Source organism: Mustela nivalis (assembly GCF_964662115.1).
Source record: "Mustela nivalis genome assembly, chromosome: 17".
Lineage (NCBI taxonomy): Eukaryota > Metazoa > Chordata > Mammalia > Carnivora > Mustelidae > Mustela > Mustela nivalis.
Genome location: NC_139036.1, coordinates 28,144,934 through 28,164,973, shown reverse-complemented (window position 1 = coordinate 28,164,973; position 20,040 = coordinate 28,144,934). Strand labels below are relative to the sequence as shown.

At 60.8% G+C, this 20,040-nt stretch overlaps 3 protein-coding genes across 15 annotated transcripts in view; 1 reads left to right on the top strand and 2 right to left on the bottom strand.

The window, feature by feature from the left end:
• Positions 1 to 1,509: 1,509 nt before the first annotated feature.
• TBX2 (T-box transcription factor 2) lies at positions 1,510 to 10,724 on the bottom strand. Its single transcript, XM_082707504.1, has 7 exons — positions 10,193 to 10,724; positions 8,811 to 9,078; positions 7,711 to 7,857; positions 6,456 to 6,532; positions 6,194 to 6,357; positions 5,089 to 5,726; positions 1,510 to 2,941 (listed from the first exon to the last, which is right to left on the bottom strand). Exons 1-7 carry the CDS (start codon positions 10,585 to 10,587, stop codon positions 2,489 to 2,491), a joined length of 2,142 nt encoding a protein of 713 aa, XP_082563630.1. The 5' UTR covers positions 10,588 to 10,724; the 3' UTR covers positions 1,510 to 2,488.
• Positions 10,725 to 11,388: 664 nt separating this feature from the next.
• Positions 11,389 to 20,040, top strand: part of LOC309851810 (uncharacterized protein) — a 48,318-nt gene continuing 39,666 nt past the window's right edge. For all 4 annotated transcript variants that reach the window (XM_082707543.1, XM_082707544.1, XM_082707542.1 and 1 more), the window contains exon 1: positions 11,389 to 11,501. The gene's annotated coding sequence lies outside the window, so the exon portion shown is untranslated. The remainder of the gene's footprint in view (positions 11,502 to 20,040) is intronic.
• BCAS3 (BCAS3 microtubule associated cell migration factor) overlaps positions 18,025 to 20,040 on the bottom strand; it is a 584,337-nt gene continuing 582,321 nt past the window's right edge. For all 10 annotated transcript variants that reach the window (XM_082707501.1, XM_082707499.1, XM_082707500.1 and 7 more), the window contains one exon: positions 18,025 to 18,829. In XM_082707501.1, the coding sequence (XP_082563627.1) occupies positions 18,681 to 18,829 (149 nt within the window). In that variant the 3' untranslated portion in view covers positions 18,025 to 18,680. The remainder of the gene's footprint in view (positions 18,830 to 20,040) is intronic.

The following is a 20,040-nucleotide window of genomic DNA, read 5'->3' as shown; positions in this document are numbered from 1 at the left end:
TCGAACCCAAAGAGACCTCGAATAAGCACACTGCCACGAGGGATTCTACTTGAGCTGAGAAAGGGGTCTCTCTGCCCCGCCCCGTTCCGGGACAAGCCCTTCTGTGTCCTGCCTGCGAAAGGTCAGAGACCGGGGAGAAGCAGCCCACTCACCCTCTGGGGGCTTGGGACTGGCTTCTGCGCCCTTTCACGCTCTCACTGGCCAAATCTCTCACCGAATTCAGCGTAGCCTGGGTCCAGCTTCCTACCTGGGAGAGGCGGGCATGGTTCTCTTTCCTTGCGAGTGCGTTGCCCCACGGAGGTGTCCACGGCACTTGGAGGCCTGGATACCGTCGATCCCAATTCCACCTTCACCCGTCCTTCATCTCACCATTCCTGGTGTTCCTGGTGAGTTGGGGACCCGTGCTTCCCGCCCCCAAAGTGCCCTAGGTCGGCAGACAGTGTGTTCGTCCTGGGCTGCACGGACTCCCAAGGCTTAAAGGGGAGGCTGGGAAGGAGATGGCCGCCCCATGACGCATCAATAGACCCAAAGGTGGGTTAAAGGAGAGACCGCCCATCTCCCACCCCTGCCCACTACTAGGATTTGGGACTGGAGACACCTGTTGGCTGAATGAAGCACAGGTGAGCTCAGAGGATGGGCAGCAGCTGTCCGTGCAGAAGCAGGCCGCGGGGAAGAACGTGCCTGATGGAGACAAACACGGTGGGACTCCCAGGGACACCCCAGCTGAGCCCTTTATTATACCAGGGAAAACTGAGGCAGGAGAGGTAGTAGCCTATGGTCCCACACTCCCCACACCTTGAAGAAACATCTAGATGCGTTAGACGGGAAAACTCTCAGGTTAGATTCTGCCACTCTAGTCAACAACCCTGACAAGGAGAAGTGTTTCTTTCCTCTTCTTTTTTGCTAATCTCTACACCCACAGGGGTCCGAACTCAGGACCCCGAGATCAAGAGTCGCAAGCTCTGCCCACTGAGCCAGCCAGGCGTCCTGAGAATTATTTCTTTTTGAGGTTCAGGAGGCAGAGAGATGGAAAAGGATTCTAGCGCCCGCGGTTTTGGGTGCACCTTGGCCAAGCTCCTTAAAGGGAGAGAGGGCGTAGGGTGCAGCCATCTTCCCAGCTCCAGCTCCCCAGAGGCACTAAAAAGGCACGCGTTTCCACTCCGGAGTCCCAGAGAGGGAGCCCAGAATCCCCTTGCGGAATGGCTGGGACGGCGGCCAGAGGCGAGTGGCCAGCAGAGGGAGCCCGGCCCCCGGCCCGGGAGGCTGCCCGCGCGCGAAGAACGGGGGGCTCGAAGCTGCTCGGCGCCTCCCGGCCCAGCCCACGGCCCTCGCCGGCGCCGCCCGGCCTCGCAGCTCCGCCCGCAGCCCCAGCCCGCTGCCCCCCCCCCCGGGGTGCAGCTGCTGCCGAGCAGGGGGCGCCGAACGTTTAGTCCCCGCCCCCAGCCCCTCCCTACGCGCTCGCTGCGCCCCCTGCCCCACGCGGCCCACAGAGCGCACAGCGCCGTTCACTTCGCATTGCAGCGTTTTATTGTTTTCTCGCGTTTTTGTCTTTTCGTCTCGCTCCGTAGCGAAAAGTGAAAACCTGAGGTGGAGCCCGCGGGCCGGGCGAGCAAAGCCCGGGCGTGGGGGGTGGGGAGGGGAGCCGAGGGGCTGGCGGGTGGGAGTTCCTCCAGGGGTCGGAACTTCTCCCGCAGCCAAGGACCCCCCCCCGCCCCCAACCAGCCCTGTACAATATAGATGCTCATGTAAAATGAAAAAAAAAAATTTAAATGCTATGAATTAATCTCTAGATATTATGTACACAGCAATGTACACCTTTGAATAAATTAATACCAATTTGCATATTCTGGGAACCTTAAAGCTTATTTACACAAATTACCATTTATTTCATAAATATCTTTTTTCCCCCCCTGGAGACTCAAGGCCGAAGTGCCACTCCCTCCGCTGATCCAGGGGTGGGAGGGGCGCCTCTCTTTTGAGGGGGAAAGAGTGGGAGGACTAAAAGAACAGGTCCCTCCCAGCTCAAGTCTACACTGACTTCAGTCTTCACTGAGCCCAGCATCCCTCACTGCAGATTCTCAAGTGGTCCAGGCCCAAGACTAGAGGCTCTGGGCTTCTCTCCCAGGCTCCCATCCCTGACTCCTGCACCTTCTGGCTCTGGAGAGACAGATGGGCGGGAGGACGAGGCCTCCCCACGGCGCTGGAGGACCCAGAGGGGCCCCTGGCCAATACCACCTTGACACTGGAGCAGATCTGGACCGTGACCAGTGGTTCCTAAGCGACTGTGTTCCCGGCAGCCGGATTCCTTGTGAGGCCCAGGGAAATGTCCCAGGCCCCGGATGGCTGGTCGGGCCTCTATTCCGGCTGCTGCAGCCTGCTTTTGCTCCTTTATTTAAATAAATACCCATTCTGTGCTGTACACGTCCCAAGCAGCAGGGGCAGGCAGCCCGGGAGGTCTGCGTGGCAGCGGAGCAGCTGGGCAGCCCCCTCACTTGGGCGACTCCCTGCCGGGGGAGAGGGCTCGCTGGCTCTCCAGCCCACTCACCAGTCTCTGGATGCTCTGCAGTTCACTGGCCGCCTCTTTGGCTGAGCCGCTGGGTGACAGGGCCCCCCGGGAAGGGGCCCCAACCTTGCGGAGAGCTAGCTCCGGCAGGGGGCTGGGCTCCCGGCTGTTGCCGCCTGCAGCCTTGGAGCCCTCCGCCGCCAGCCCAGTGGTGAGGAGGCTGGCGCTAGGCGGGATAGTTACCGGGATCTGGTAGGGGCTGAAACGCAGGCGGGGCCGGGCACTGCCCAGAAAGTGGCTCCGGGACAGGGAGCCTGCGGCGGCGGCAGCTGCGGCCGCAGCACTGGTGGCGGGCAAAGCAGAGGCCGCGGCCGCAGCAGCTGCCATGTACGTGTAGGGGTAGGGGAAGAGGCCTCCGAAAGTGGGCATTGGGATTCCCTGAAAGAAACAGAACAAGACAAGGGTTAGGCATCCTGCCGGAGGTGTTCCGAGGGTAAGCTCGGTGCTGGGGGTGGTGCTACCACCAGCCATCCCTGCCCTACGTTTCTAGGAATATAAGCCCAGAGCTCCCAGAACCCGAACCCCAAGCAGCACAGGTAGGCATGAGCCGGTGTGCTTAGGCCAACCCTGTTAGAAGGGCGCTCACTTCTGAGTATGATGCAAAGGTCTGGCGCCATCAAGCTCTGGGCCAGGTATTACAGTAAGAGTGAGGGAAAGACACGCCAGGTGGCTGCACTAGCATGGGCAAAGGCCTGGAGGCAGGAAACTGGGCAGGCAGAGAGCCAGGTGGCAAGCAGGCAGATTTGGCTGTCTTGGGAAGTTCTGCTCACTTCGAACACTGTCTTCCCCAGCCCTTCTTTCTGGAGGTGCCCGCAAAGGACTGAGGAAGCACAGGCAGGAGAGGGGAGGAGCCCTATAAATTCTCCTTTTACCTGCCTGCTTGCCCAGGGATCTCCTGCCTGGACCAGAAGAGCATAGATGCCAATCCGTTTATAAACTCGCCTGGATATTCTACAGAGAACTCCTGGCGGCTCCTCAGTGGCAGCTGAGGAAGGAATGCAAAGTCTGCCTGTGGAGAGCACAGTAGCCAGGAAACCCCAGACAAACACCCGTCTGAGTCCATGAGGCCTGACTTTTGGATTAGCTGACCTTTGAGATAATGGCTCCCTCCCCGGAGTATGGAGATATGGGGAGGAGTGCAGGGGCTGGTTGCGCTGGGCTTCCAGGGAGCCTCAGGCCTGGCTCAGGCAGGGAGAAGGAAAGAAGTCGCTTAGTCAGGAATGAGCAAATATCCTTCCCGAGAAGGTCAATTCTACTGGGCATTCAGTCCTGGCATCTCAGGTGGGGAGGAAGGAGGGAGGCTTCAGATCTCCCCAAAATTGGCTCTATCTGAGCACTAGGGGCAGGCTACCCTGGCTCAGGAACTTAACCACTAGCATGAAGCCTCCTGAGTGCTGGGTATTCTCCACCTGGCCCTGCACCTGTGGCCCAGGCTGTATCTGGAAGGCCTGACTTCTGCACGACCTCTCGGACGCCCATGCTGGGGAGGGGGCATTCACATACACACAGAATCAAGAATGCAGGTTAAACCTCCAGGCCCTACGTTCCATTTTCCCGAGGCTTCCTGGCCATCTCAGAGCCACACACACGTGATGTGAGCGCTTCACTCACTCCACACATCCCTGACACTGAGCTCTGTTAAAAACCCATTTCAGAAACTCCTCACCCCCCCTTAAAAATATTTGCTTCAGAACCAAAGGAGTCTTCTCAGACCTGAATTCCTATTTTCCTTCCCTTAAGATAAGATCTCAAGGATTCAATTTGCCAGAAACCTCAGAGGGAAGAAAATGAATGTAGAGATTCCAAATCTTTCCACAGGGAATATTCCACCCAAACAACCAAAGAGGCCGCTCTCCCCATGGGATCTCCACATTTTGCTGCTGGCCAGTTTCAGAGTCTCCCCTGGGAGCTCAGAATTTCAGCCTGGACCTGGGGAACTGAACCCCTCTTTCCTGAGATATGTGGCTGAAGGAGCTGGGAGACCCAAAATGGGGGGAACAGCCCAGCCCTGTCCTTTGTCACGTCAGAGGACTTCCTAGAGGACTTGAAAGTAGCCAGAGGCATCTGAGAGGTGGGTCTCTGTGGCCGTCAGTTGTTCAGAAAATATTGCAAATTTTTCTACTCCCTTTTTCCAGGCATCATAGCCTTTCAGGGACTGACAGTGAGCCAAGAGCTTTTGCCTCCAAGAGAAGTGTCCTGAGGCCAGGAAAGCGGCCTTCACCAAAGTCAGAAGCAAATCCAGTCTGTCAGAGGAAGACTCTAATGGGTGCCACTCTGTGCTTGAGGCATAGGGAAGGAACCCCAAAGAGGGCCAGGGATTTGTTGAGAGTCAGACACAAGTAAGAAACAGTGCCTGGCCAGACCCTAGACCTACAGTCTTAGTCTCCCCTGAATCTAGGCATCCTGGAGAGTGTCTGTTGGGTCTCCCCAGGACAGAGTCATTGCCAGTTGAACTCAGAGAGCCCATGGCACCCTCAGGCCCTATGCCCACCTCGTTCTTTCTCCCTCTCGATCACAGGCCTTACCTGAGATGCCAGCATGTGCTGGGAGAGGTGGAAAGGGAAGGGCGCGGCGGTGTTTGCCGCGCTGGCCGCGGGACCCAGCCCGCTTGCGTCCAGCCCAGTGGCGGTCCCTGGCCCGCCTCCTCCACCACTGCCGCCGCCGCCCGCCACCGAGGCCAGCAGGTGACCCATGCCCATGGCGGAGAAGGCTCCGGGGCCCATGGCGAACTGTCCCGGGTGCAAGAAGAGCGGCTGGCCGGCCCCCAGCGGCCCGAAGAACTGCTGCCCGTGCAGATGGCCAGAAAAAGCCAGGCCCGGCAGGTGTCCGGCGCCCAGGGGGGACGCACTGTCCGTCTGCACCACCAGCGGCGCCAGGCCCGGCTCCTTGCCCTCGCCCGCCTCCTTGCGCCCGTCGTCCTTCCGCCTCGCTTCGGCGCGCTCCTTCTCTAGGTTCCGCAGGCCAAACGGGCCGTCCCCGCCGCTCTCGGCCGGCTCCTTGCCCCTCTCGGGGCTGCGCCGCTCCCGGGTGCGCTCAGGTTCGGTCAAGCGAGGGGGGCTGCCGCTGTCCAGGGCCGGGCTGCGGCCTAGCGCTGGCCCCGCGCGCTCCTCGCTCAGCCTCTCCGGCTCTGGGTCGCTGTCCGCGGCACACGACTTCTCCTCCGCTGCGGAAGAGAGGACGCGCGAGGTCACAGGGGCGCGGGAAGACACACCCGCGAGGCCTCCCCCGGCATCTGGGCCAGGTCGGAGAGACTGGGAAAGGCCGGCTCTCAGGAAAGCCACGTCCGAGGAGCTTCAAGCTCCTCGTCGGGCAGGGGGCAGTTGCAGGTCACCTAATTTAAGGCCCCGTATTTACTGCTGGAGAAACTGAGCCATGTAAGGAAACTCACTCCCAGAGTCACACAGCGCCCGGGGCCTGGCTCGGAGTCCAGCCAGATCTTCTAGCTATCGGGGACCACCCTCCCAGGGAAGGCCTGGGTCGGGTGCCCCAACCCAGACACAGTGCTGGCGCTTCCCACAGGCCGTACGGTTACCCGGTTACCCGACGCTCAGCAAAGAGCCAACCGGGCCCCCGGAGGAGGGCCTCCCCTCCGCCCTTCCTCCACCCCGGGTCCGACCACTCGACCCTCACCTCGGGTCCGATGCAGGCGCAGGGGGCTAGGCGCTGACCCCGGGGAGGGTGGCTGTTCCCGCGCGGGGGCGGGGTCGCAAGACGAGGCGTCCGACTCCGCGCCGTCGCGCTCGGGCTTGCAGTGTTCCTCGTACAGGCGCAGAGATGGCAGCGTGAGCTGCTTCCTGGGGAGAAGCGGAGGGAGCGGGTCAGAGGCGCGCGCACAACCCCGCGGCCTGCTCGCTCAGGCACCCTCCCCAGAGCCGCCCGGCTCGCCCCTCACCTTTTCTCCCGCCGCCCGTTCCCGGTGTCGCGGAAGCCCTTGGCGAACGGGTTGTTGTCGATCTTCAGCTGCGTGATCTGCGGGGGACCGAGGAGGCGGCGTCAGGTCTGGAAGAGGCTCCTCCAGCCTGGCCTGGGGCACCCCGAGGTCAGAGGCTGCCGGCGCGGAGGATAGCCCGACGAAGGTCCCCCTGGTCCCCGCCCGCCTGGCACAGGACGCCCCAAGACGGAAGGCGAGGTGAGGCCGGCTGGCGGACCTCGCGGGAAGCCACAGGGTCTCTCCTCCTCCAAAAACTTCATTCGAGGCGTATTCTCTTATCTTGCACACACAAGCCCTGAGCTGTGCGCAGAGTCGGGATCTGCCTAAGCATGCACCCGGGCCCGCTCGGTCACTCAGGTTAAACAAACCCGGCGTAGGAGGCGCGTAAAGGGACAGCAGAGCACATGCTGGTCCACGCCACAGGCGCAAATCACACTCACGGGCCCGCGCACACGCAAGTACACACAGACAAAACAAACACGTGCCACGGAACCAAAGGAATCCACACACCTCCACACCCAAAATGTTGCCCGCCTACCCGCATACACAGCGTTTCACAAAGACAAAAAGAATGACCGGTTGAGCACTTGGACACTCTCCGCAGAGAGGTACACATGGGCACAGGCCCAGAGGGAGTGCTTCTCTGCCCCTCTAAAGAGAGAGTGTAGAAAGGCAGCAAGAAGAAAGACCCCTTTAACTTAAAGGAAAAGTCTCTAAACACTTCCCAAGGGGTTCAGGGCCTGGACGGATGGGGGAGGAGGTCTTTGGGAACCTGTGTCACCTGTCCCGCCCTCTGGGCCCTAGGTTCCAATCGCTGGTTCCCCAGCCTCCGAAAAGCCAGGGCAGATTGCCTCCGGCTTCCTCTCTTCATTTAAATCCCCATCTCCGAGCCAAGAAATAAACGAATAAAATGTAAAAATGTCAGCGCAGTCTGGGGTCTCTGCTAATTGCTAAGTAAACATCCCCACCCCAAGGAGTGCCCAGCTGTTCCTGTGCTGGGGAGCCTCTGTGTTCCTGTGGTGGAATTGGGAGGGAGCCTGGGGGATTTCAGTGGGTGCTGCGCTTACAGTGCAAGACTTGGTGCTGGGGAGGGAGCTGTGAGGGTGCAGGGTGGGTCCTGGGGGCTCAGGGTGGGGGGGAATGAGTGAAGATTTGGAGCCTGCAGGTGTAAGGGGGTGTTGGTGCAGGGACTGGGCCCGCTGCCCACGCAGCGCACCTTGTCGTTCTGGTAGGCAGTGACCGCGATGAAGTCGGTCTCGGGGAACACGTAGGTGCGGAAGGTGCTGTAGGGCAGCTTCAGGATGTCGTTCGCTCTCACGATGTGGAAGCGCGGTTGGTACTTGTGCATGGAGTTCAGGATCGTCTGTGGGGAGGGTGCGGGTCAGTCGGCAGCCCCCAGCCGTTGGCCCCAGCATTTCTACTTCCTGGGAACCGCACCACTTTCCAAGTCTCTCTCTTTCTTCGTCTGCCTCCTCCACCCCCTCCATGGTGATTTTCTCCTGTGTTCTCTGCTCTTTTTCTTGCCTGTATTTCTTTTTCTTCTATTTTTTCCCCTGTTTTCTTTATTGCAGTTTCTTTCTCTCTCCACTTAAAAAATTTATCCCAATTGAAAACAAAACAAAATAAAAACCCAACAAAACTCCACTCTTAACCTCTCTCCCTGGGCTCATTGCTAAGGCCCTAGTAACTCCACCGACAGAAGATTTGGACCTTCCAGGGGCTCAACAATGGGTAGTCCCTTTTGCCCCAACTCCCCCCTCCCATTCACTGCGGGGCCTGGCTCAGGAAGAAACGGAGAGAACCCCCAAACTCTCTCCTCCTGGTGGGGCATCTGCCTGTAGAAGGAGGGAAAGGAGTCTTAGGATGTGAAGGGGGCTGGTTTAACTTTTGAATCTCCTAGTTTGGGGGGGAAATGGGGACATGGGTCAAGGGGAAGGGTGGGGAAAAGCTGCTGTCCGGGAGGGGACTTCCAAACTCAGCAGTTAAAGACCAGAGGCTGCACAAATGAGTCCCGGTCACACCTGCCTCCCACTGGGCTCTAGGAAGAGCTTTGGAAGGCCGGACCCCAGCCGAGATTGTGAGCAGCCTGAAGCTTGCCGCCCCACAACCCCTTCCTTCCCCAGGCCTGCAGAGCGAAGCCCTCTGGGCCCAAGCTCAGCCAGCATGGGCCACAGGGCAGTGACCCGAGCAGGGGCACTCTGAGGGTTCGGCCAGCGCTCCCCTCTGGGGAATCCCGGGGCCTGCTCTCCCGCCCCCACCCCCTGCAGAGCCGGATGCAGTGTCCGACCCTCTTCCCAGCGCCTGCCCAGGACTCACGAAGCCATGCTTGTCGGAGATGTTGTTGGTCAGTTTCAGCTTGTGAAAGGCCACAGGCTTGGCCATCCACTGCTCTCCCGTGGCCGGGCTGTCCGGGTGGATGTACATGCGTTTGGGCATCTCTGGGTCGGCCTTGCCCGCCACCATCCAGCGTGAGTTATGGAACTTATACCGGCAATCATCAGCGGCCACAATGTCCATCAGCAGGATGTACTTGGCCTTCTTGTCCAGGCCGCTGACTCGCACCTTGAAGGGAGGAAACATCCGCCTGCGAGAAAGGGAAAGGGGAAGACTCCGTGGAACCCGGTTTTATTTCTGAGGACCCCACTCTCCAGGCATACACTACTGCCAGGAGCTTCCCCATGTGGGTTTCCCTGTTGTCGCTGTTCTGCCCTCATATGACTGCCCAGGAGACCCCACCTGTGGTTGTTATTCCTGGGGGAGCCCATTTCCGCTGGTCAAATCCTTTCTTATTATATGGTTTCCCATGGGCCCTATCCTCATATCCTCAGGTTTGGTGACTGTCTTTCTCCCTCATCTGAGATGAAAGTCAATGACCAGAAAACCCAGGCCCCCTAGAAATACACCTGCTTCTTTTGAATCTCCCCCAAATTCACTCGGGGGTTATGCCCACTGGGACTGAAACTCCCAAAAATAAAACCAGAAGATGTTTGCTTGGGGAACTGGGTTACAGCCCAACGAGAACCTTGCGTTTCGGGGGAAGAGGGTGAACCTGAGGCCTGGATTCTTGATGGTTAAGTCGAACGGTGGAGGGGCTGGGGACTGTGATTTTCTTCAGTGTTTAAGGCTGGAGCAGTGTGTGAGTAGGGGGCTTCTCACTCCTTGGGCCTGGACAAGGCTCCCAGCCGAGGTCAGGCTGCAGCTGGGCCCGCTTGGGGCTTACTGCCAGAACGGAATGGCGGGCTGGAATCCGCTGGCCAGCCTGGGCCTAGCACGGTGTGAGTTTCATTCTGGGTTCCCGGGTCAGAGGACGGTCCGGGAGATGCGGCATCTCCTCAGAGCTCCGAGAGCCAGACCCGGAGGCAGGAGAGCCAAGCGCCAGGGCTGAGGAGCCGCAGCCGAGATCTCGGAGAACCCGCCCGGGCCGAGCGGCGGGGCCTCCTCGGCTTTGAGACTCAGAAAGGTTGGGACTATTATTTAGGAGCGTGTTTTCGTTTTGTTTCATTCGGGTAACTTTGGTGTTTTAGTTTTTAAAAATTCGCTCACTGCTAAATGAGAAAAGTCAACTTGGTTGTCTGTGGGAGCTAAGCGTGGCTCCTGGCCGGAGCCGGGCGAGCGGCCGGGTCGGCGCCTGTGGGTGCTGTCGGGTCCCCGAGTCTGCCCTCCCGCCTGCATGCCCGCCGGCCAGCCAGCCGCCCTACCTCCCGGACTTGGTGATGACCATCTCGGTGCCCAGCTTGTGGAACTGGTCCCACAGCTCCTTGGCCTCCAGCGTCACCTTGGGGTCGTCCTCCACCTCGTCCTCGGGCTCCAGGCTCTTAAGCGAGCGCAGATGCGCGGCGGGCGGGTGCGGGCCGAGTGCCGAGACGTGCAGCCCCGCCTCGGCCGCCGCCGCCGCCGCGGCCGCCGCCGCCGCCGCCCCCGCCAGGCCCGGGTCCGGCAGCGGCTTGGCCAGCGCGCCGGGCGGCAGTGCGAGCGCCGGGAAGAAGGAGGGCTGCGCCGCCGCCAGGAAGGCGGACATGGGGAAGTCGGCCGGCCGTGGCGCGTGGAACGGGTGGTAAGCCATGGCGCTGGCCGCCAGCGCCGGCTCTCTCATCGGGACATCCGGCCCAGGCGCCCAGGGGCCGGGGCCGGGGGCGCGCGGCTCGGACCCCCGGCCCGGGCGGCGGCGCGCGCGGAGGAAGGGCGACCCGGGTGGCAGGCGCGGCGGCGGCTCCTCCCGGCTCCCCGTCCGACGCACGGCGAGGGGCGCGGGGCTCTAGGCGCGGGGGTGGCGGGGGCTCTGCGCGGGGCTGGGCTGGGCTGGCCCGCTCCGGCGCCGGGGACCACGCGCGACTGGTTAGATCTTGTCGTGATCTCTGGAAAACTGTGACTATCTCACATGTCCTGCCCTGCTCGGATCCCCTGCGCTAACGAGCCAGGCCCCCCTTGATTGCTGATTTTACGCTTTTTGGACCAATTGTGGGTCTCCGGGGGCGGGGTTTTGACAGCTCAAGCCAAGCTCCGGCCGGGAGGGGGGGTGCCGGGGAGAAGGTGTCGGAAGCCTCAGCAGTAAGAAAACATGTCAACAGAATAAAATATTAACCAATGACGGGCCAGCGGGCCCCGAGACCCCTCCCCCTGCCCCGGCCCCCACCCGGACGCCCGCGCCCGCGGCTGCCTGCGCCGGGACGGGAAAGCGCGGCGGGCCGACCCGACCCGCCGAAAGGGCTTGAGGCGGGGGGCGCCCGGGTCCCAGAGCCCTGGGGAAGGACCCCCAGCCGCACGCAGGCTCCAAGTGCAAAGCATTGACACGGCCCCGAGAGGAGAGGGGGCGCCCTTCTTCTCCCTTGCCTGGCGGCCCAGCCGCTCTGGCCCGCGCCCCAGCTTGGCCTCCGACCCCGCTCTGGCCGCAGCGCAGCCCGGGGCCCCTGCACTCCTGCTGGGACTGGAAAGAGAGGCCGGTGGGCGGGCGAGTCGGGAGGCGCGGGCGGCCGAGGTCCTGGAGCCGAACCCAGGTGGCGGGAGCCGGTGAGTGGAGCGGTGGTAGAACCCCGGTGGGGCCGGCATGGGCGGGAGTGGGACGCGGCCTGGCTCTTGGGAAACGCGGGGACCCCCTAGCCCGAGCCCCCCACCCCTTAGGAAGACTCAGGAGGAACGTGGAGTTCCTGGCAAGCCCTGAATTAAGCCCAGTATCTGTCTGCGTCCCATATCCAGCCTTGAGCCCTCCGACAGCCAGGAGAGGCTCGGGGCTAGGAAGGTGTGCGCATCTTCCGCCGAGCACCGGGCGGCACGGCGTGGGCCAATCCCGGTTCCCAAATCCGTGACCCGCGACCCAACGAATTTTCGCCGCATCCGGTACCGGAGACCCAAGTCTCCCTCATCCTAAACAGCGGCATCCTCTCTCCGCTCTATGCCGCGTTCTTAAGAGTTTGTTTCAGTTTCTCTGGAGCGTACGTCTCTCAAGTTCAGTAGTTCGGAGCAACGAGTGTGGGGGTCGGAGTGTCTGGGCGCACCTGTGGTTGAATCCGCTACCCCACCCCAGTCTTCGTTCTTCGGCAGCCCCACTATTTCCCCCGCCCCGTGGTGTGTGTGTGTGTGTGTGTGTGTGCGCGCGCGCTCGTGTGTGATGCGCCCAGTACGGTGGTGCACACTGTGCACGGCGCGAGCCGCAACTTCAGGAACGCGCCAAGTGAGTGAAGCGGCCGCACACCTGCCTTGAATCGGGCTCGGGAGCTGTCACTCCGACTGATTCCTGGTGGTCACTTTCTAAAGGACAAGAAGGACCACAAACTACACATGGATGGCACTTTTGCCCGCACATCCTAAATAAGTGTGGGTGAGTTCGGCCGGCGCGGGCCCTGTGCCCGCGTGGTAGGCACGTGCAGCCCACATCCCACAGTGACCCAGGCAACACTGCCCAGCCACTGCACACACCCAGTCACAGGGCACCTTGTCCCTGCACACTTGGACCTGGCATTTAAGCCTGATGGCTTGGAGCATTGCGGATTAGGGACCGGCCAGAGGGGTTTGGCCTCCCGACCTTTTTCTACTTTTCCAAGCCAGTCCTTTCACAGCTCCCTTACCCAGCTTGCAAACGAGCGCCGCCCCCACAGGGTTTCTCTTCACGACCCTGCTCCTGGCTGGGTCGCTACTCTCTGAGTGCCTCCTCTCTGTCCAGAACGAATCTTCGACTCTGCGCTGCGCCGTCTACGCAGATGGGGCAGAATCCGTTGCAGTTCTGCACAGGCAAAGTCCTGCCGGCTCCATTTAGGCGGGATATGGCCCCTCGGGGAGGAACGTGTGTGGGCATGTTTGTGCCGTTGGTGAGGTGACCAGATAATAGGGCAGCGTTCCATAGTCAGGAATCCGGGGACGGGCCGGGAATCCGTGAATATATTTACAAAGTCATGGGTGTACATTACTTTCGTACTTGTAAGAATGTGTGTACATCTAACTGTGCAATTTGGACATTTTCCTGGGAAAGGTCCGCATCTGGTCCAGGGGTCTAAGGCCCGGAGAGTTCGAAACGGGCGGACCTGGGTTGTTTGCCGAAGAACCCTGGAGACAGTGCATGCATGGCTGCATTGGGGAACCACTATCCCACCTGGCCACAGCCACTGGGTCACCATCTTGCCCTCCCGCGGCCACAGGCTGTTTCCGGTCAGGCCCCTGTCGTCTGTCCTGCCTTTCTATCCCACAGCCAACCCGAGGTCCTGCTATAGGCACTCTCAAGATTCTGAATCTACACCCTCCCCGCCCCCCAGCCAAACTCTCTAACGAGAAATATTCTTGGCTCCTCGGAAACCCACATAGGGGAGGCCCAGGAGGCCTCGGAGCGGCGCCTTGAGGCTCCCAAGCTCCAGTTCGGCCCCTCCCCCACCTGGGTCTACCCCACGTCCCCTTCCCGGGAACAGGCGCCTTGGGGGGGGGGAGTGTCCCCGGGGCTGAGAGTTCGTGTCTCTTTAAGAGGCCCTGGGGGGCGCCTCACAAGCCGCCCGGGGCTGGAGGGGGAGGGTACGGGCGGGGGCGGCTGGCGCCAGGCGGCCGAGGCTCCACAACAAAGCTCCGGCCCCTGTCACTTCGCATCGGTCGGGCCCCGCAGACGGGCGGGGGACGCGCGCTCAGCCGCCCCTCCCTCTCCCAGGCAGTCCTGGGCCCGGGCGTCGGGCGGGCGCGGACCTCCCGGCCTCCCGCGGGTGGTTGCGCGCCCTCAGTACGCTCCGCACTTCCCACAACTAGGAAATCAGGAGGGGGGCGGCCTCGGCCGGATGGTGCCTTGGTCCCGAGCCATGTTGGGCCGTCCGTCTGTCCTTGGCCCCGTAACATTTCGCGGCGTCAGGGGCCACTATTGGGACCTTCCCCGGGTTGGGCCTCTCGGGTGTCTTTGCTCTGTGTGACTGGATGTGGATCTGCGTGCGCCCGCGTGCATGGCTTAGGGGGTATATGGTCGGCTGGCGCAGGCGACGAGCGTCGGGTAACGGGGCCCTGTCCTGAGAGGAGAACTAAAGATATGATTGTGCCGGGCTAAGCTCAGGTGACGTGTGTGGCCTATCCGTGTAACCAGCAGCGGAGGTGCCACTGGACGTCTGTCCCCAACTTGGCGCGGCGTGCGTGCGTGTGTGTGTACGCGTGTGTGTGGTGGGGCGGGGGTAGACACGGAGTTGCTTCCCATCCCCGCTTCCCGGCCGGACCCGCGCCTCCCGGAGTCTTGGCGCCAGCCAGCCCCGTTTAGCGGCCGGGCCCGGCTCCCCCGCGGTCCCGGGTCTGGCTGGGGTGGGGGCCGCGGCCTCGATGACCCCGGCCCACAGCGGCCCGGCCTGTCCCGTCCACTTAGACAAATTGCGGCTGACAGGCGCGCAGTCTCTCTGGAGTCGCCGCCCGCCCGACGCCTCCCTCCCGACCCAATTACCCCGCGCAGGGTCGGGCCAAGTGGCTGGGAAGGGGTGGGGGGGCGTGGGGAGAGCAGGAGGCCCGACCTGTTCTCGGCCCGCGCGGTGGCCCCCGCCTTGCTCCAGGAAAGGCAGCGGGGCCACTTTTTTCCGGTTAGGTCCCGGGAAGTGCCTGGGCAGGCTGCCTGTGTGGCCCAGTCCCCAGTCTTACAGGCGAACGCGAAGACGAGGCCCCTCCTGGCCGCTCAGGTTCCGGACTTACCGGGCCTTTGAAGGGGGTCGCTTTACACCGGAGGGCGAGGTGCACCAGCCCGCAACCGAAGGTGCGTCCCCTCCGGCCTTTGGAGGACGTCCCCCGGAGTTTTGGGGACCCTATAACGCTGGGAGCTCCAGACTATTAGTGGCTCTGGGGTCTTAGTCCGCTGGTGGCCGCGGTCCGCTTGGGAGCAGGGATGGGCCAAAGTGAGGTGCACGTCTGTGAAACTGCCAGTGCGTGGACGCGCACTTGTGAAATGGTGGGTGCGGGTGCTTGGGATTACGGCGGCGCGAGCGGGCCATGCTGCCGCGGGGCTTGAGGGGGCAAATCGCTTAAAGGACCCCTAAGACCAGCCCACCTGCGAGAGAGGGGCGGGGCTGGCCTGCGCGCGCTCGCCAGGATCGGGATTCACTTTCTCAAACGCTTTCGCAGGGAGCCGCCCGGGATTTCCTGGCGCAGCGTCGTGGGGGACAGCGCCCCACAATCAGGGTTCCAGCTGGGTCGTTCGCGCCCTCCCTTTCCCGAGGTAGAGCTACTTGGCTGTCCAGTCAGCCTCCGGGCCTCCAACCAAACTTTTGCCTTTTTAACCGATAACTTCCTCTTTGCTTGATTCAGCCTGGTTGCTCTTCTTGGCAGGACACGCACCTCTCCCCCTATTTTACAGATGACGACCCTGAAGCCCAGAGGGCAGTAATTTACCCAAGGTCACGCAGCTACCAGCGGCAGAGCTGGGATGGGACCTTGGGACCTTAGAAGAGAGTCAGGGCGCATCCAGAAGCTGGTGCTGTCACTGCTGTCCTGAGAGCTTCCCCCACTTACACAGCAAGGCAACACTGAGACTTCAGCCCCACTTTCAGGCTGAGCTCTTGTTTTAACTATAGGACAGAGGAGAGGCTCTCTCCCTTTGCCCCTAGACTTTCTGGCTCTAGGTGTGCAGGAGGAGGCTGCATTTCCAAGTTACACAGGGACAGGGAGTAGCTTCAAAAGCCAGGGTCTGGAAGCTCTTAGGGGTAGGGGATAGAGATGAGTGGGATCAGAGTCTTGGATTGTGTGGGGGCGCAGGACAGGGAGGTCAGCACAGAACAGAATCCAGCCCTCTTAAGAGCACAGGAGGCAGCAGGGAGCAGACAGAGGTCAGATCAGCTGTGTGACTTTGCAACTCTGTGGAAGGCCCGAACCTTCTCTGGGGCTCTGGCTTCTCATCTACAAAATCAGGACTGAGCAGTACTCCTTTAAGTACCTTCTAGTTTAGAAAGTCTCTGGTCTGCGCAAATCAGAAAAATCAGCCCTTGAGAAACTCTTTCCAACCCCAAACTGGCAGCTGTCTGCTCTGGCCTCTGCTTGCTTCCCGAGCTGATGCTGCTGTTTGATGGAGTACTTGCGCTCCTGGATTTGCCTTGGGACCACTGGGCCTTTTCTCAGATCAATCCCAGACAGTGCCCTCCCTCTTTGAGCTGCCACCCCAGCTCCCATCAGCCTCCTCAGACCATGAAGGTATTTTTTCCTCCATCAGACTGAGAGAAAGTCCACGGTAATTTGCCCTTGGAGCAGGTAGCACTGTGAGAATCAGGGAGGTCACATAGCTCCCTCAAGGTCACTCGGTCAGGCCACAATTAGATGCATGTTCTGATGGCCTCCTAGGTGATGGCATCATGGAGGTCTGCTGGGCTGCTGGGGAGGGTGAGGTGAAGATTGCCCTTGGTGTTATCTCTAGAGGATAGGAGGCTGGCTGCTTGGGGGCCAGTGGGCAGTACAGTCCCCCACCTAGGGGCCCAGATCTCACTTCCAGCTGATTACAGGCTGTGGCAGGGTCCATAACCTCCCCAATTAGCCAGGGGCCAGGCCCAAGGCCTCTCTGATAACCCGAGTTCTGTGGCAGCCGCCATGGGGCCAGCTTATCTGGCCTTTCTTATCCTCCCCCTTCCCCCACATATTCAAAGACTTGCCCTGGCTGTGAGCAGATGAATAACCAGATTGTCCTGCAAGCTCAGCCGGCAAGTCCAGCCCTACACCCACAACTTTCCCTGACTGGAGGAGGCCACAGATGTTTTGCACCCCCCTGGAGGGAAAGGGCTGAGCCAGGGAGGACTCCTGACTCTAAGCTGCCTGCCAGTCCCCCGCATGGTTGGAGAGAGCTGCCCGCTCTCTGTCTTTGCCCCACCCATGAACCCACATGGATTCAGAGGATCTCCCCTTTCCTAGAGTTTGGGACCCATCACCAGGGAGCCAGGCCATGGGCAGGATGCACAGGAAGCCTGGTTGCAGCCCTGTCCCTGCCTCTTTGGGACTGAAACCCTGCTCTGGTGGGGGGTTGGGGCTGTGCCAGCCACGTCAAGGTCTCGGCTTCAGCTGAAATGGGGGGAAAGCTGCTGCAGTCTGGCAGCCCCCACTGGCCGTGCCCAGACTTCCTTATGGCCCCAACATGCCTCTCCCAGCACGGCCTGTGATTCCTTACCGCAACTGCCAGCCCCAGACAGGAGGGACTGGCTTCCGGCACCCTAGCTCCAGAAGGCCATCTACCCAGCCTGCAGAGCCCACGGAGATTCAGGTCCAGCTTCTCCCAATAGGCCCAACTGACCAGGTGGAGGGAACTGAGGATGAAATCTCTTCTCAGATGTCATGGGGTGCACGTGAAGGGGCAGAGGCCTCTGGAGCTACGCCGGCTCCAGCTGGACGGTCGCACGGGAGCCCCTGCTTGTGAACGCAACTCTTCCAAGGCTGTTACATTAAACTTTACCCCAAACCACACCTGGCTCAGTGGGTTTCCTTCAATCCTCCCAGGCCTCGCCGGCTTCTCAGGGAAGAGGGGGAACTGGGGCTGGCATTAGTCTCCTTCCTGCTCAACACCCCTTTTTGCTCCTCCTGGTCTGGTCTCCTTCCTGCCTTTCACTTCAGGTCCAGAATTGGGAAGGGGTAAGAATCAGGAACCTGTCATCCAAGGTTCCAGTCAGGATTCATGAGACCTGCCTATACCCGACCACCCTTCCATCTTCTGAGTTTGAAAAGAGAAGCAATTACAAGGTGCCTGCCCCAACGAGAAGGCTAGCATCTTCAGGCTTTCTGTCCCCCAGCAGCACCACCCCTGCCCCCAGCCCAGCACATGTCAGGGACACCTTACTGGCCCTGACTGCCATAGCCGGGGGGCGGGGGGCTCCTGGCCTGTGTGGTGCCTCCAGAACTCACTGGCTCTGGTAACCAGCAAGAAGTTTGGAGAATGAACTTCAATCCGGCCCTACACAACTTGCACAGCAAACATTCTCCTTCTCCTTCCTACCCCCTCACTGACCCTCCAATCAGTCGCTCATGTTGAGGCAGGGGGTGCTGGTAGGGGGACACATGGTCAGATCCACAGGACTCTGCTCAGGGCTTGGAGAGGACCCTGACCCCAGCGACGCAGGGACGGACACCAACTGTAGCGTGATTTATTGGACAAGACGTGCACTTTTTGACAGGGCCTTATTAACCACGGTTTCCTTCACTGGACAGCACAGGACCAGGGTAAAAGGGCTTACAGACAAGAACGACAAATCCTTCCCATGAGCCAAAGAGGAAAGAAAAGAGGAAGGGGGAGGCTTCTCCTTCCTTCCTCCTTCCCTAATACTCTGGGCCTCAGTTTACCTCACGCCAGAGGGAGGTTGGCCAAGGGAAACTGGGCAGTGCATCTTGTAGCCAGGAGTGGGCTGGGGCTGTCCGCTCAGGGTCAAAATGCCCAGTCGGGCCATCCACTCTTTCTCCCCTTCCCCGCACCCCGTGGGTATGGTTAGAAGATACAAAAGCGGATCCAGTACAGGACATCATGTGCAAACGGAGGAGGGAACAGAACTTTCGCAGAGTCTCCTTCAGCCACAGCCCCACTGGTGGGGGGCAGAGGTCAGAGTGCGCCAAGGTGTTTGGGAGAAGGGGCTCTTCTCCATCTAGGGAGGGTGGGTAGCTGTTGTCACTAAGCTTGGGGAAGGTGGTTGGTGGAAGAGGAGCAGACTGAAGGGCAGGACCAAGAGGGGGGCTTCTCCCCCTCCCTCCAGCAGGTGAGTGGGCCGGCCAGTCAGAAGCAGGTTGCTGGTACTACGGGAAGCCGGTGGGGAAGAGGCTGAGGGGCTGACTCTCATTGGTGGGCAGTGGAGATCGGTAGCCATCGAAGTTTCGTGGGATGCTGCCGCTGGTGGAGCCTGAGCTGTTACTCAGTGTCTCGATGCTTCCCTCTCGCTGTAGTTCTGCAAGACAGAGGAGAGGACCAGGCCTGGTCAGAATGGAGTCTGAGGGGCTGGGGCACACCCTGGGCCGCGCTGTCTGCCTGGAGGCACCTTCCACGGGGGGGGTCCCCACCTGCTCCCCAGATGGGCCAGGCAGCAGCTCCGGTCACAGGGAGTTCACAGCCAAAGGAGGGGGAAACTCCCTTGGCTGGCAGAGTCCAGTCTTAGGCCACAGTCTGTCCCTCGGTGTGGGAACCCCTTTACAGAAGTCTGGCCACCCTGCTGATTTGTCTGGACCACACTGCCATACACGGGACACGTGCCCACACCTGCACACACACTCATGCTCAGCCAGCATGCTCCCTGGTTCCAGAAGTGGCTCCGGGCCTGGATCTACAGGTCAGGCAGGCAGGAGAAAAGCCAGAACGTGGCAAGGACCGCAGCCTCCCTGCCTGATCTGTCCCTCCCTCTCCTCCCTGGCCCTGCCTGCTCCCTGGAGCTTCCGCCCTGGCTTAGCAATTCACTTGCTCACTCATTCTGAGCCATACAGTCTGCCTGCTGGCCAGGCCGCCGCTCATCTTTGGCACCTCCTGGCAAGTGTCCAGTTTCCCTGCAGGAGGGAATGCCTGGTTGGAGAGGGGCCTATTTCAATGGAGAGAAGGTCCCTGCTTGCTTGCAGTGCCTCCTTTCTCCCTTTCTCTTAGCCCCCCAGTGTCCAGGAGGCCCCTCAGAATGCAGAGCTGCCCTGGGAAGCAGGCGGGGAGGCTCCCACCCCATCTACTGCCCCTTCCCTGGCCCTCCCACAGCTGAGCTGCCATCTTGGATACAGCAACTAGCCCTATCTCATTCAGCTGTGGGCACCTTACTGCCTCCCACCCCCACTCCCCAGTCTCTTGACCTAAGATAGGTTTTGGGTCAGGTGGTTTGGGAACAGACTTCCCTGCATGTAGAATACAAGGAAGAAAGAATTATTCTTGGCTTTTTGCAATTGGCTAGTTCCTATCCCCTTTCAGTCCCTCAGAGTGGGCTCTGAGACCTGGGCACACACATCCCTGGGAAGACTCTGCAATTTCTTCTCCAGCAAGGTACGCCTGCCTGGGACTAAGGGGGTCTTGCTTGTCCCCCTCAGGAGCTCAGGACCTCAAAGCAAACTTGAAGCAGCCAAGTGTACTTGAATGTTATACTTGTCGGGTCTGGCTTGAGACCTGCATCTACAGCCTGCACCCACTCCC